This window comes from Balaenoptera acutorostrata, chromosome 8, assembly GCF_949987535.1.
Source record: "Balaenoptera acutorostrata chromosome 8, mBalAcu1.1, whole genome shotgun sequence".
NCBI classification, from domain to species: Eukaryota; Metazoa; Chordata; class Mammalia; order Artiodactyla; family Balaenopteridae; genus Balaenoptera; species Balaenoptera acutorostrata.
In genome coordinates, this window is record NC_080071.1 from 108,117,313 (window position 1) to 108,132,257 (window position 14,945).

Genomic DNA, 14,945 nt, shown 5'->3' on the forward strand with positions numbered 1-14,945 from the left:
TAAGACGCTTTCTTCCCCTGGCTTCTGTGCCGAGCCACTCTCCCTGTCCTGTCAACCTCTCTGACCGCTCCTCGTGGCTCCACTCCCTCCCTCCCCCTGCTGGTAACCAGGGCTCTGTCCTCAGCCCCGAGGCTTCTCAATCCACACGCCCTCCAGGGAGATCCCACCCGCTCTCCCGATTCATCTACCACACATACGCTAACGCTACCCGAAGCTCTCTCGAGGACTCCCCACTTCCCTCACACCCGAAGTCCTGCTGGACACCTCGGCCAGCAGCTCCACAAACACCATCAGTCCCACACGTCCAAAAGCAAGCACATAGTCTGCCCAGCCGCCTCGAGACACGCGTTTCCCCCTACGGCCCTCACGTTGGCTAGCGGCACCTAAGCCTCCTGAGGCTTCCAGACCAGAAACCTGACATTTAGGCTGGATGCCTCCGTCTCCTTCACGCCTTCCTCATTCAACCAACCATCCCAGTCAGTTTCACCTCCCTTAAACGTTATTCTATGGGGGGAAGGGGGATGGTTTGTTTTTATTTGTTTAATGCTTATTACAGTGACTACTAAGAAAAGAAATTGTTTCAGGCTCAGGGAGAATCTTATTCCGGTGTGAGGCATGACAGTGATGTCCTACCTGGGACAAACAGTTCGGTCCAGACCACGAAAGCAGAAAGCTACAACTTCTGAGCGCACAATCATGAAACGATGGCAGGAGCAACCTGCGTATCCAAATCATCCCTTTAGCCCCTTGCTCAAGTCAAGGTCTCAGAACACAGCCAAAGGAGCTTTTGTTCTTTATTAAATTCTCTTAAGCATCTCTCATTGTTCAAGTTTAAGACAGGGCAAATCCTTTCTAGTATTTACGGGGCTCTCTTCTTTTCCTCATAAATAAATCTATAAAGAAAGCATCCACTAACTCATCTCTATTTTCTCTAACCTGCTTGATTTTCTAAAGTTGGAAAAAGCAATCTTGGTGCCCCGAAACCAGAGCCAAGGCTTCTCAACATCTTCAGTTAAAATACCAGTAATTTCCCAACCAGGGGAGAGCACACCAACATTACCTACGCTTTACAGTACACAGCTCCGTGGCTGCTGTCCTCTGACTGCTCTACCACACAGCAGTGTGGGCTCACCACCCCAGTCATCTTCAGCCTCAAAAACCATTCAGAACTTACTGCCCATGTAGAAGAGTTCTCACGGCAGCACACGAAGTGACAAAAAGACCAAAAAGAAAAAAAAAGAAAAGAAAGAAACTGTTTTTATTGCTTTACAACAAGCGGGCAACAGACACAACGGAATAATCATACACGTGACACTTGTACATCCCCGAATGGAGTATAAAACCAGAATGTGTTCCTCCACTTAAAACGTTATTTGTGAAAAGTGAAATCCACAACTTCTGCCAAGAACTCTACTGTTCTCAAGCAGAACTGATACTTAAAGAGGCAAAGAAAGCTATGATCAAACTTCCTGCATATGTCTGATCATGGAATTCAAAGCCTCTTATGCTCAGCCCAAGCAGTGCTATTACTGCACATTTGCGGTGACCATCCTAGGCACTTTAAGACTCTAACTTTTTTCTTTCCAAATTCTTCTGCAGAAAGAGCTGTCAAGAAAATTGTTCTAAAATGCAACTATGCGTAGCAATTTATGTCTCATTTCTACTTCTTTCCTCATGATAGAAAATTTGATCAGTCCTTAACTCAGCCCGATAACAGCTCTGATGGCCATGTCAAATATCCTACTGTACTAACAGGAAGCCCAAACCCGTATTAGGCATGAGAGGGTGACACTTCTAAATACTTCCTATTATTCTGGACACACTGGCACCTTCCCTTCAGTGAGCTCCAAGACGCTGTGGATTAAGTCACCATTTTAATAATACCTCTTCAACAGCAAAATTACATGGCAAGTACTACCTGAAAGTTGGGAGGGGGACGGTGCCAATGAGATACGTGTGATTTGCCCAAAACTGTAAAACCTGACTGTTGGAATAATCAACAACCTGAGAGAACTGCTTACTCGAAAAAACATGACGAAATCAGCTAATTTGTTTGTTTGTTTGTTTTTTAATTCAAGGTTTTCTCTTACTTCCAGACAAAGCACAGCATTCTTCAGTCAGAACATCACCAGTCAGGGTGTTGAGAATTAACTCCGCTGAGTGGCTTTACACTCCCAGACCTAGCGGTCTACCTTGCTATTAGGTAAAAAGTTTCATAGCTCAGAAATACATCATATGAAATGTTAGTTCAAGATGTGTGTGGACACAATGTTTACCTGCTGCAACAGCAGAATGTTAAGGCAACATCAGAACACAGAGGTGTTTTAAAACGCTACCCCTACTCCCCACCTGGTAAGCAGAGCCAGACGATGTTACTCAACCCTTAATACAAAAATGTCCCCAAATAATCTGCTGAACTTGACTTCGCAGTTTAATCTTTGATATTTTGATGGCAGTGAGAGAGAACCCTGGGGCTATACTTCCCTTGCAAAAAAAATTCAACATGTGATTTACTCAGAAGGTTTAAAATGAGGAAGGAAAATATCAAATAACTTGTCCTTCGCTTGGCAACCATCCTTTTGAGTTAACTATTTTTATACGGTATCCAGGGCATACCTGGGTATGGATGGCTAATTTGGACATAGAAAACATCAAGGGTCACTCCTGGAAGAATCACAAACAAGACAGTAAAGCTCTCCATCAGTACATCGACAGCATCAGGGTAAGCAAGAAAAGAACTTTACCAAGAGGTTGGCATTTACACTTTTTGACAGAACTGAAATACACTGAGTTACAGAGCAAATTCACTGAAATGACAAAGAAAAATCTGTCCTCGTAAAGGCTATTCTTTCACCCCCCAAAAAAGTGTTTCAACTCTGATACACCACACAACCGGTTAAGAAAATGAAGCGCGGTGTTTAGCGATGGGCATCCTAACGACCGTGAGAGGCGCCGGGCTGGGGTCAGCAGGGCGCGCGGAGAGCCCCTACTTCTCCGCACAGGCCGCCGCCGTCTCCTTGTTGAAGCCTCGGATGGAGAGGTCGTAGACCACCTCCTCCACTTTCTTCACGTCGTACTTCAGGCCGTCGTAGCGCTTCCGCAGGGAGTCGTTTTTGAGGTTGAGGAGGCGGAAGCCGGAATCCAGCTCGTTGATGAAGGTGGAGATGTGCAGGGGCCGGGAGTAGTCTCCGGCGGTCACGCTGTTGACCGACAGTCTCGACTGCGGGACAGAGAAGCGGGGACGTCACAGCAGGGCTCCTCCTCCTAGGCCGGCCACCAGGCCCGCGGGCCGCAAAACTTCTCCATATTGTCCCTCATAATTCCAGTTTTGACAACTGCTTGATTTTACTAACTTACTTAATAACTTAAGAAATCATTGGCCTTTTGTTGGAGTTTCTGTGGCCTCCAACTTTTCATAAATATGAATAGGTTATAGTGAACACCTTTGTAACAGCTTTTTCTCTTCTTTTGAATTACTTTTATAGGATAATTTCTCAGGAGAGAGATGAAGGAGATAAAGGCAAGAATAATTTATACAGCTATACAGTTAAATTGTTCCCCCAAACAATTACATGAATTAACGCAGTCACCAGGAATGCACGCCTTACCACTACTTTGAAAGGAAGAGGCATTCTCATCTTTTAAAAGTGCACACAGTACTTAAGTGTGCACGGCCCCTCATCGTCTGAACCGCCATCCCAGCAAAGCCTACCACACACAGTACACAGTCAGTGACTACCCTGTGACCGACAGGTGGCTTAGAAAAGAGCGAGACTGCTGAATTTTTGTACCCATTTAAAAAAACTGACAAGGAAGTGGAAAAATCAAAAGAGCAAATGACAAATCACTAAGCTTCTTACCAGTTCACTAGCAAGAATGAGAACTCCTGAGAGATAATCTTCTACATCCAGATGAAATCCCTTCTCCCGATCTGGCTCAACTAAAAAATATAACAAAGTAAAGACAAGGTCGTGATGGAAATACAACTTACACCTAAAAATTTTTAAAAATACAGACACACACACACATACACACACATATAATTTCTCTCAAAGTGAAAAAGGAACAAGTCCTTCAAAACGATCTTTTGAATGTGGACATATCCTTGGCACTGTGGATTTTTCATACTCTCAAGCAGAATTCAATTTTTCCTTCCATTCTTCTTTCAAAATATAATACCACCAAAGAGCTTCCCTGGTGTCACAGTAGCTAAGAATCTGCCTGCCAATGCAGGGGACATGGGTTCGAGCCCTGGTCCGGGAAGATCCCACATGCCGCGGAGCAACTAAGCCCGCGCGTCGCAACTACTAAGCCCCTGCGCCTAGAGCCCGTGTTCCGCCACCACAGTGAGAAGCCCGCGCACCACAATGAAGAGTAGCCCCCGCTCGCCCAACTAGAGAAAGCCCACGCGCAGCAATGAAGACCCAACGCAGCCAAAAATAATAAATAAATAAAATTTTAACCAAAAAGAAAAATAATAATAATACCACCAAGAATGGTACCTAGTTATGTCTGAGAATACCTTTGTTTTTAGAAGTGCATGCTGAAGCACTGAAATGAGAAGTCATGGTCTCTACACCTGACTTTCAAACGGTTCACACGTGCCCCCAAGGCACACACAGTAAGAGACTAAGCAGATGGGCCAAAATGTGAACAAGCAGAGGATCTAAGTGGGGGGTACACAGGGGTTCACTGCACTGTTCTTTTTTTCTGTAGGCTTGACGTTTTTAAAAACTCAAAGGAACACCCAAGTACAAAGAGCAAGCCACTACACATTTTTAGTTTTTCTGTTTCCAAGTAACCAGTTTTCCATTTAGCTCTCATTTGTTTCCATAAATAGAAAGCCCCCCCCCCCCGCCAAAACCTCAGCTGGCCCTGCAGGTAGACACGCCTGCGGACACTCACTGCCAAGGATCTCCGTGACCGCCTCTCGAGTCACCAGGGTCTCCGACTCCAAGTACACGACGAAGGCTGCCAAGAAGACCAGGCGCTGTAGCACAAACCTCCAGTGCTCGTGAAACCTGCGGCGAGCGTGAGGCACCAGCGTCAGAAAGACAGGACGGGGGCAGCCATGGCCAGACACGTGAGGAGTGGGGCCCTTTTTTCAAATAAAACTCATAAAACGTGTAAGAGCAATGTGACATTTAAGTATATGCGATGGATGCAGCGTAAGTACACTGGACTGGATTTGCCAGTCCAAACTTATAACAACCACTTACTATAATTTTAATGAATGAGAAGCATGGTCCAATTTTGATGAATGCAAAACTTTACAACCAAAGGCTATGGACAAGAGCAACTGTGCTTTAGAAGTTTAATCAGTAAATACAATAACACTGCTCTGAGAAAAATAAATGTGGGCGAATGAAGATTGATGAGAACCCCAACTGTACATCAGCCTCAGCACCTGACTGTGTTATGCTCTGAACTGAGTGCAGGGTATCAAGAAACTCCTGATTCACATACATAGGAAATAACTACCATGTACAGTCACCAAACAGGTGAACTTAAAACCTTGGGATACTGCAGTTAAACCGAGCTAGGAGCCTGAAAAAGAAATAAGAAATTTTACAACCCCTAGATATTTATGCTATGCCTCCTGATTTTCAAATGTGGCAACAAATTCAAAACCATCTTTCAACAAAACCCAGGCCAAACAAAACATTCTGAGGTCCAAATCAGCCAGAGGGCAGCCTGTGTGTGAACTCGAAACACCATGGTCTCTAAAGACCCTGCCAGTTCTATTGTCCTACTTCTCTAAGCATCAGTTATTACCTTACAGCAGGGGTCAGCAAACTTTTTCTGTGATTGAGGCTTTGTGGGTCACTTTCAGTCTCTGTCACATACTCTTATTTGGTTTTTTTTTTCTTAACAACTCTTTAAAATATAAATATATTTATATAAAATATAAAAGGCCACAGTAGTTTGCCAGCCCCTACCTTTAAAGAATCTTGTGAGGTTATACTATCCACTCCCCATATACACGTCCTAACTATTTCTTGCCTATAACGTGTCCTAAAAGAATATCTTCTCTAGTGAGAAAGCAAGCGTAAGTAGAAAGTTTAGGTTCCTATTTACTATATTTCATCAACACTCAGTTTTTCCCAGTTTAACATCTATGAAATCAGGATGTGTTGTACAATTTACATTTCACAATTATGATTAACAACAAATTTTTTCCCTAGTGGTATGAAAAATAACATTGTATCTTAAAATTAATAGTGTTGTACATTCAATGAGATATGGCATAAGATATTACCCACATATGTCACTTGGCAGTGAAATTCGATATTCAGTGTATTTAAACACACACACATACACTGCCACTTAATCCCATAACCTTAACAGCAAAGACAGGGTTCATCCAACTTCACAAGTAACTTGAATATACTAAAAAGATATTCCCTATTTTGACCTTCACACAATACATATTTTCTTTTTAATTTCCTTCTCATTGCAAAAATTATACATGTTCCTTAAGAAAATTTTGAAAGTAAAAGGGAGAAAAAAATAAAATCAACACTTTTGTCACCATTAAAATACCACCACTATTAACAGTTCCTTTTCCTTTCTGTTGCTTCTTCTAAGTAGAGGGATTTTTACCGAAGCAATCATTTAGTACGTATAATTTTTCTCTTGCCTTTTTTTACTTAACGTTATAAAAGATGCTAGTTGTCTTACAAACCTGTAATACTGCTCAGCAGGAAACTTGGTCTTCAAAGACGTCAGATGTGTTTTTACTGTACCAAAATGTTCTCGAGCTTTCAAACACCTCTTTGGAACTGATCACAAAAAGATAATCAAACATAATAATGACAGACTTAGCAAATTTCAAATACAGTTCTTGCTTAACAATCTATGTAGTCTACCTGGAAATAAATCAATTTTTTTTTTAAATCTCATGACCAAATGTAGGGTATGCATCTCTGCTTTCAAGCTGGCTCTTAAAATTTCATATCTAGCTTCCCTACTAAAAAAATAAACAAACAAAAAATTGCTAAAAGGGAATATGTTGGGAAACATACTGGTAAACTGTCATAAATAACCTCACCTCTAAGCTGCCTTTCCTAGTCAGTCCCCAAAGGATGCCTAAAATTGGGCTGCTTCTAGCTCCCATATTTGGTCAAAAGGCAGCTTTATAATTATTCTCAATCAGGCTGACCAACTCTGTATCACCTAGAAAAATGACTGCTCCCTGACACCTATTAATTACATCATTATATCATTATCTATCTGAAACTATATTTCAGCTCTTTCAGTTGTGCTGACTACATCTTACAATGGAGGTTCCATGTCTAAACTTCTCGTACTTGATACCCAAACAAGAGCTGACTGTAAACACATTGACAACATTTTACACTGGCCATTTCATTATCTACAAATGCATATTAAATTATTTTCAATGACTGAAAGACTGCGTTTAAGAAAAAGAACCAAATAAAAGTTGCTAGATACACAAGAGAGCTATGAAACTACCACAATTATCATCAGTATAACTCTATCACAGGAGAAGACATTCCTATTTCAACCTACGTGAAAGTAGAAAATCAACCAAAATACACAGAATTCTGGAAACCTGTAAAATGATCAGCTCATCCACTTCACCAATTTTTACTCACCATAAAGCATGAGAGACATTTTTCAGAATAAATAATACAGATTTGATATGTCTTCTGGATGTAAATTAACTCTTTAAATGAGAGATCAATAAATTGGATAAAAACCTTCAAAATCAAAACAAAGAACTTACTGTCCTGAAACCCAGCACCCTGATGGACCCCTTGCAGTAGAGTTAAAATCTCTCGAGCTGTTTGTTCCAAACTCTGCACAACTTTTCGGATTTCCTAGAAAAAATTAAAGATGAAAATATCAAATAAATCCAACATAATCATTATATTATCATAGCCTCAAACCAAATATACTAAATAGCATATTTGATCTATGACACCTTCACATATATTCAAAACACTAGCAAACTTTACAAGGACATGAATAGTGCACAAAATATCCAGATTTGAATTCTGACTTTTCCACTTACTTCCTCTGTGAGACCTTCAGGAAGACACTAAAAAGCCTTAGATTCCTGATATAGACTTCAAAGGCTAATTGCCACCCACTCACCCAAAATATCCCACTGCAACACTAAAGGAGATAAGGCACCCACACGTAAACTAACAAGAGAAGAATGAAACTCAATACAAGGATCGGGTATTTTTCATTCATTCATTTTGCAAATATTCACTGAGCACATTTTTAGGCACTGTGTAACTGGGGAACCAAGCAGACAGTCCCTTCCTTCCTTTAGAGTATAACGGGGGAGGCGTTTAAAAAATAACCATCACACAATTTTTTTAAATGGTAATGCACTACTAGAAGTAAACATAACAGAGTAAAAAATTATTTATATTTTGACGTCAAGGAGGTGAACACGAAATAACCAGGAAAAGAGTGGGAAAGTAGCGCATTCCGGGAAAAGCAAGCAGTACATGCAAAAGTCCTGAGGCAGGAAGCTATTTGGGGAACTAGAGGAATAAAAGGGAGGTAAACTGAGCATAACACACAACGGAAAAAGGCGTAAAATGAGACTGGAGAGAGAGACCTGTGGGCCACAGGAGAGTCTGGAGTTTTATTCTACGTGGAATGAGAAGCCATAGGAGAGTTTTAAAGAGAAGGGCACACGTGCTTTTAACACACCAATAAACAAACACAACAAGCACGTGTCGTCTGAGTCCCAAGCGCTAACTGAGGCTTCGACATAAACATACGCTAAAAAGGAGGAAAACTGACACCCAAATGAGGTAGGTGATGCCAAGGAACCGAGCCCCGAACACAGGGGACCAGGACCTGGCAGCAGAATCGGGGGCCGGGGGAGGGAAGTGCCCTGAGCCGAAACAAGACGGGGAGCAACCCACCCCCGGAGGCTTCCCCACCACTCGAATCTGAGCGACGGAGGAGGGCCGGGCGTTGCGGCCCAGCTAAGCAAGGAGAGGGAAAGGGGATGGGGAGAGAGGGGTCTCGCCTCTCGGATGTCCTGCTCGGCAGCCAAAAAGCCCTGCAGCTCCACGAAGATCTCGCTCACAGACATGGCGCCGGCCGCACAAGTGTCAGCCACGGCGGCGAGGGTGGCCAGCCGAGTGCGTTCGGGAGACAACCGGCGCCGTCAGTCACAACGCCCGCCACCGCCGCGGCCGCGTCCACCGGGCCCTGCGCTGGGGCTGTCGCTGGGGTCCTCCCAGGCCCACGGCGCGCAGGAGGCCGGGCTGTCCGCCGCTCTGCCTGAGGCGCTGCCCGGAAGGCATAGCAAGGTGGGCAGGGCTCTTCCGACAGGCATCACCGTAAACAGCCCAGGAAGGGGTCCTCGGACCACGTGGGCCTGAGGACTGGGGCTTGGGTTTAGAGGTGTGGGGCAGCCCGCTATTAGCTCGTGAAGTACCTCCCGGTGTCCTGTTGGGCGTTTGGTGCCACGAGCCCTGCACGATGCCAAAATCTGGGGATCCTCAAGCCCCTTATATGAAATGGCGTAGCATTTGAGTATAACCTACGCACGTCCTCCTGTAATACTTTACTTACTTGTAATTAGGTATTAGTTGCTATACCTAATAAAATGCATTAAGTAAATAGTTGTAAATACACTGCGAATAATATGTACATAGTTGCTGGTGCACGCAAATTCAAGTTTTGCTTCTCGAAACTTTGGAATTTTTTTTTGAATATTTCTAACTGGGGTTGGTCGAATTTGCGGTGCGGAACCGCAGATACGGAGGGCTGACTACTGTACATGGTGTTTGATCCAACAGCAGTTGGCGGGAAGATGCTTCGATATTGAAGGGTACGCATAAAAAGAATGTAGATTGCAATCTTCGTAAAAAGGGAAACAATACATTCGTCTCTGCAAAAAAATACTCGGGAAAAATAAAAGTGTATGCGGGACTGTAAATAAGGGGATGGACTGAAAGTGAAATTTTTCTCTGTGTACTTTTTTTTAATTTTAACTTCTCTGTAGGATTGTGTTGCCTTTTTTTAGATTATATGAATTTTTAAGCGTGCCGGGTGGGAAGTTTCTCTCCTCAACTACTACCTTCCCTCATTCCCCTTCCTTGAGGCAAGCGCTGTAATGATTTCTTGTTTAACCTTGCAGTTACTCCATACACCTACCCTACAAATACAAATGTGTATGTGTGTGTAGGATACACACCATATGAATTTAAATGATTACTTATATCAACTAAATGATAGCTTATTGTTTGCTTTGCGCCTGACGTTATTCTAAAACTTTACATGAAAGGTCATATTTTATCTCCATTATACTTATGCGAATTTGATACTATTTTTATCTTATAAATGATGTAACTGTGTTAACAGATTAATTGACTTGCCTAAGGTCATATGCAGCTATTACAAGATGAAGCTGTAATCTAAATGAGTTGTCTTCATCACCATGCTATTATCATCTTATACACATATTGAAATTTCTTTTGGGAATTTGCTATGCTTTTTACACATCTTACTATAAAGTTTTCATCTTTCTCATTCAATTCTAGTAATCCTTATCACTTAAAAACTAACATTTTCTCATTTTTTTACCATTTTTAAAAGTAATTTTTGAAATGCAGACATTGTTAATGTGAAATTTTTTTTTTTCTTTTTTGGTGGAATGGACATGTCCTGTTTATTAACCCAGTCAGTCCCTTATGGGCTATTTCGGTTCTTTCTATTATAAATGGCATTGTGATGAAAGTCTTTGTAAGCTCTTATCAGTATGTAAGATCATTTCCTTTTGATATACAGATGGGCAACAGGCACATGAAAAGATATCATCAGGGAAATGCAAATCAAAACCACAGTAAGATATCACCTCACACCTGTCAGAATGGCTATATGAAAAAGACAAAAGGGACTTCCCTGGTGGCGCAGTGGTTAAGAATCCACCTGCCAATGCAGGGGACACAGGTTCCAGCCCTGGTCCGGGAAGATCCCACATGCCGCGGAGCAACTAAGCCCATGCGCCACAACTACTGAGCCTGCGCTCTAGAGCCCACGAGCCACAACTACTGAGCCCACGTGCCTAGACCCCTTGCTCCGCAACAAGAGAAGCCACCACAATGAGAAGCCTGCACACCGCAACGAAGAGTAGCCCCCGCTCGCCGCAACTAGAGAAAGCCCACACGCAGCAATGAAGACCCAATGCAGCCAAAAATAAATAAATAAAAATAAAAATTTTTTTAGGGCTTCCCTGGTGGCGCAGTGGTTGAGAATCTGCCTGCCAATGCAGGGGACACGGGTTCGAGCCCTGGTCTGGGAAGATCCCACATGCCGCGGAGCAACTAAGCCCGTGAGCCACAATTACTGAGCCTGCGCATCTGGAGCCTGTGCTCCGCAACAAGAGAGGCCGCGATAGTGAGAGGCCCGCGCACCATGATGAAGAGTGGCCCCCACTTGCCACAACTAGAGAAAGCCCTCGCACAGAAATGAAGACCTAACACAGCCATAAATTAATAAATAAATTTTAAAAAAAAATTTTTTTAAAGTTAGAAATTTAAAAATGATAATAAGATCATTCTTTTGATAAGTCCTGTTTTTAAAGTTCTTGACATATTTTGCCAAATCCCTCTGCAAAGAGCTTGATTTCATTTTCGTTCCCCTGCCCACCAGGGCCTGAAGGAGCCAGCTTGGCTGCCCTCTCCCCAGTGTGAGTATTAACACTGTAGACATTCTGGGCTAATTTAAGGGTGAAATTATACCTTATTTAATAGTACTGCAGACAAGGTAATGGGTGGTGCACGTCTGCAAGGTTCCTTGAAGGGCAAGAGGGGAGAAACAGAAGTCTGGTTGGGAGCTGTGGCCTGCAGTCTGAGAACAGGAGAAGGGGTTAGGGAGTCAGTGCAGAGAGAGAAAAAAAAGATGGGCCTTGGGCTGTGTAACCAGGAGATGTTAATTTATAGAGCTGACATAATGACAACTGGAGAGGCCAGTGCCATTGACAGAAGAATTTATTCCTTGCATCTCCTGAGAGGACAGGGCACACCATGCCAGGCAGGGCCACACAGGGAAGCACCAGGTTTGGTCAGGAAGCAGAAGCAGGAGTGAGGGAAAGCCAAGCCAGAGGCTGTGTCCCTGGGAAAGGCAAGGCAGGGCAGTGCAGGGTGATTAGCTCAGGACTGGCCAATTTGAATACTTCTGGTGGACTTCAGGCTATAGGAGTTGTCTCAAGTTGCCTGGTACCTCGCCTTGGCATGATTTAGGGGAGGAGACATATTGGCTTGGTGTGTGAGAGTCGGGTAAGGAGGTGCTCCAGGCTGAGCCCTTTGCTGTCTCTAACAATTGGCTAGCACTGGGAGGGACAGTCTCTCTGCAGCCAGCGAGATTTTTTTTTCTTTATTGAAGTGTAGTTGATTTACAATGTTGTGTTAGTTTTTGGTGTATAGCAAAGTGATTCAGTTACATATATAAATATATATATTCTTTTCCATTATGGTTTATTGCAGGATATTGAATACAGTTCCCTGTGCTCTACAGTAGGACCTTGTTGTTTATCCATTCTAGATATAATAGTTTGCACCTGCTAACCCCAAACTGCCAGCAAGCTTTTTAAGGTGTCAAAACATCAGAAAATACAGAAAATACAAAATGATTAACACAGGCTGGGAAGAGGGCACCAGGATTCAGACTGCAGGACCCAGGACACCATGACCCACAGCCCCACTGAAGGCAGGAAAGGAGCCTGGGATGAAGGAGGGCATTGGTGAGTCAGTCCATGGGTTTTCAGAGGGAACCTGGACCCTCTAGGCAGGCCCCACTCTCCACTCTCCCCACCCCCATCCCCCCGGCGGTCCACCCAGCTTTGCCAGGGTCACTGCCACACTCGGGGTCTGGATTTGGGGCTGTGCATGACGTTAAACCCAGCACAGGGCAGGATGTGGCCCAGGTGACAGTCATCTACAGGACAGAGGAAAAAAATGTCCCTCCCAGCCTCAGGTCATGTGGCCCTAAATGGTCTGCAGACTGAATTTTTAGTTTGTCAGGTGACATGCATTGAGGCGCCACTGTTGAGCCTGGTGACACAGATGGGAACCGCTCCCCCCTTTTTCCCCTGAAGTTGCCCCTTTCAGTTCCATGCCCAGAAGCCCTGTGCCTGAGCAAGGGGCAGCGGGGCAGGGCCAAGCAGGCCGACTCTGGTAGCTGGGCCCACGTCCCAGGGGTGGCATGCTGGATGGCCCTGCAGGGACCAGGCAGAGTGATGGAAAGTGGGGCGAGCAGGGGAGGAGGAAGGTGGGCAGGGCTGGGCAGGCACCCCGGCCCCTGCCGGTGCCCACCGGGTCCCCTCTCAGGACCACCCCGCAGAGCCCTCTCCTCCCAAGGCCCAGCTGCCCGGACACTCAGCACATCCCTCCTCGCCCTGCAGCTGGTCCCGCTCTGCCGCCAGCCCCACCTCAAATCCAGCCAGCAGCCCTCGCCATGCTGGGCCCCCAGCCCATAGGTGGTGACGGTGGCACCATGGGAAAGACATGCCACTATTCTGTCCCAGCAGGTATGGGAGGGCAGTGGGGGAAAAGGAAGGGAGAGACCTGCAGTGAGCACACTCAACCGTCCAATCAGGGGTCTGCGGAAGTGCCTGGAGGCACTTGGGTTGTTAAGTGCCCGGGCGGGGAGGGCTGGGGGGGCCCTGGCAACGCGTGCTGGGGACAGGATGCAAAGGCAGTGTGTACGGTCCAGCTCAGTGAGAACCATCCCACCCAAGCAGCCTCCCCGCCTACATACAAAATCAGAAAGAAGGAAGAAAGGAACGGAGGGAGGGAGGGTGGAAGGACAAACACAGGCGACACTAGCCTGTCACCTGGGGCATGCAGAAGGCCAGCTGCCAGTCTGATCGTTAGTAGTGTTGCTGCTGCCACTAAAGAGTGCAGACTCCCCCACCCCTACCCCAGGAGACTTAACAATCATCTCACCCGAAGTCTTCTTCACGGCTGAGAAGACTGAGGCCCCACCTGAGAGGAGGAGGATCTCCCCAGGCGCATGGCCGGGAGGTTTCTGGACTCTTTGACCAGGATGCCACATCAGCTCCCGTGACCACCTGCCCAGGTCCTAGAGTGACCCTTGGGCCCTGGGCAGCCGAGGAACAGCAGAATAAGATGGTCCCCAGCAGGGCCAAAGCGTATGTCACTGGAAGGTGCTGTGAATGACCCGGACTCAGAAGTGGGGAAATGAAACAGGTCCTGTCTGGGCTGCGGTGCGATCCGGGGGCTGAGACGCTGTCCCCAGTTAAGGGCTGACTTCCGTGGTCTGGTGAAGGCCACGGAGAGGGTGGCCTGGTAGCCTTCTGTGAACTTCCAGGAGCTCCTGCAGCACCTGCCCCAAGAGGCCAAGACAGGCCCAGGACCAATCAAAGTATTTTCCTCAGAAAACCATTTCAGGCTGCACCAAATGTGGTAACTGTATTCGTTTCCTAGGGCTGCCATTACAAATGACCACAAACTGAATGGCTTAAAACAGAAACGTCTTCTCTCACAGTTCTGGAGGCTAGAAATCCAAGTTCCAGATGTTGGCAGGGCCATGCTCTTGAAGGCTCTAGGGAAGAATCCTCCTTTACCTCTTCCCAGATTCCTGTGGTTGCCAGCAATCCTTGGCGTTCCTTAGCTTCCAACAGCATCACTCCAACCTCTGCCTCTTTCCTCACGCGGCATTCTCCCTGTGTGTGTGTGTGTGTGTGTGTGTGTGTGTGTCCCCAAACGTCCTTCTTACTATAAGGACATTAGTCATTGGATTAGGGCCCAACTTTCTCCAGCACGACCTCATCTGAACTTGATTACATCCGCAAAGACCCTGCTCGCATCACAGGTACTGGGGTAAAGACTTGAACATATCTTTTGCGGGGACGCATTTCAACCCGGTTCAGAGATCAGTTCCCCATATCTCTACTCCTGACTCATAGTGTAATCCTCGGAGCA

At 45.3% G+C, this 14,945-nt stretch overlaps 1 protein-coding gene across 1 annotated transcript; it reads right to left on the reverse strand.

Moving 5' to 3' along the window:
• Positions 1 to 1,239: 1,239 nt before the first annotated feature.
• Positions 1,240 to 9,236, reverse strand: TSN (translin). The gene is made up of 6 exons (XM_007169255.2): positions 9,020 to 9,236; positions 7,751 to 7,844; positions 6,686 to 6,782; positions 4,906 to 5,021; positions 3,861 to 3,940; positions 1,240 to 3,220 (listed from the first exon to the last, which is right to left on the reverse strand). Exons 1-6 carry the CDS (start codon positions 9,083 to 9,085, stop codon positions 2,987 to 2,989), a joined length of 687 nt encoding a protein of 228 aa, XP_007169317.1. The 5' UTR covers positions 9,086 to 9,236; the 3' UTR covers positions 1,240 to 2,986.
• Positions 9,237 to 14,945: the final 5,709 nt, after the last annotated feature.

What these genes read in the sequence shown, in the direction of transcription:
- TSN (XM_007169255.2), bottom strand. Translation starts at nt 9,085, where the DNA reads ATGTCTGTGAGCGAGATCTTCGTGGAGCTGCAGGGCTTTTTGGCTGCC. An exon ending in CCTGCTGAGCAGTATTACAG is followed by an intron (nt 5,022 to 6,685) that starts GTTTGTAAGACA and finishes CGCTCGCCGCAG; the next exon opens with GTTTCACGAGCACTGGAGGT. An exon ending in TCATTCTTGCTAGTGAACTG is followed by an intron (nt 3,221 to 3,860) that starts GTAAGAAGCTTA and finishes TCTGTCCCGCAG; the next exon opens with TCGAGACTGTCGGTCAACAG.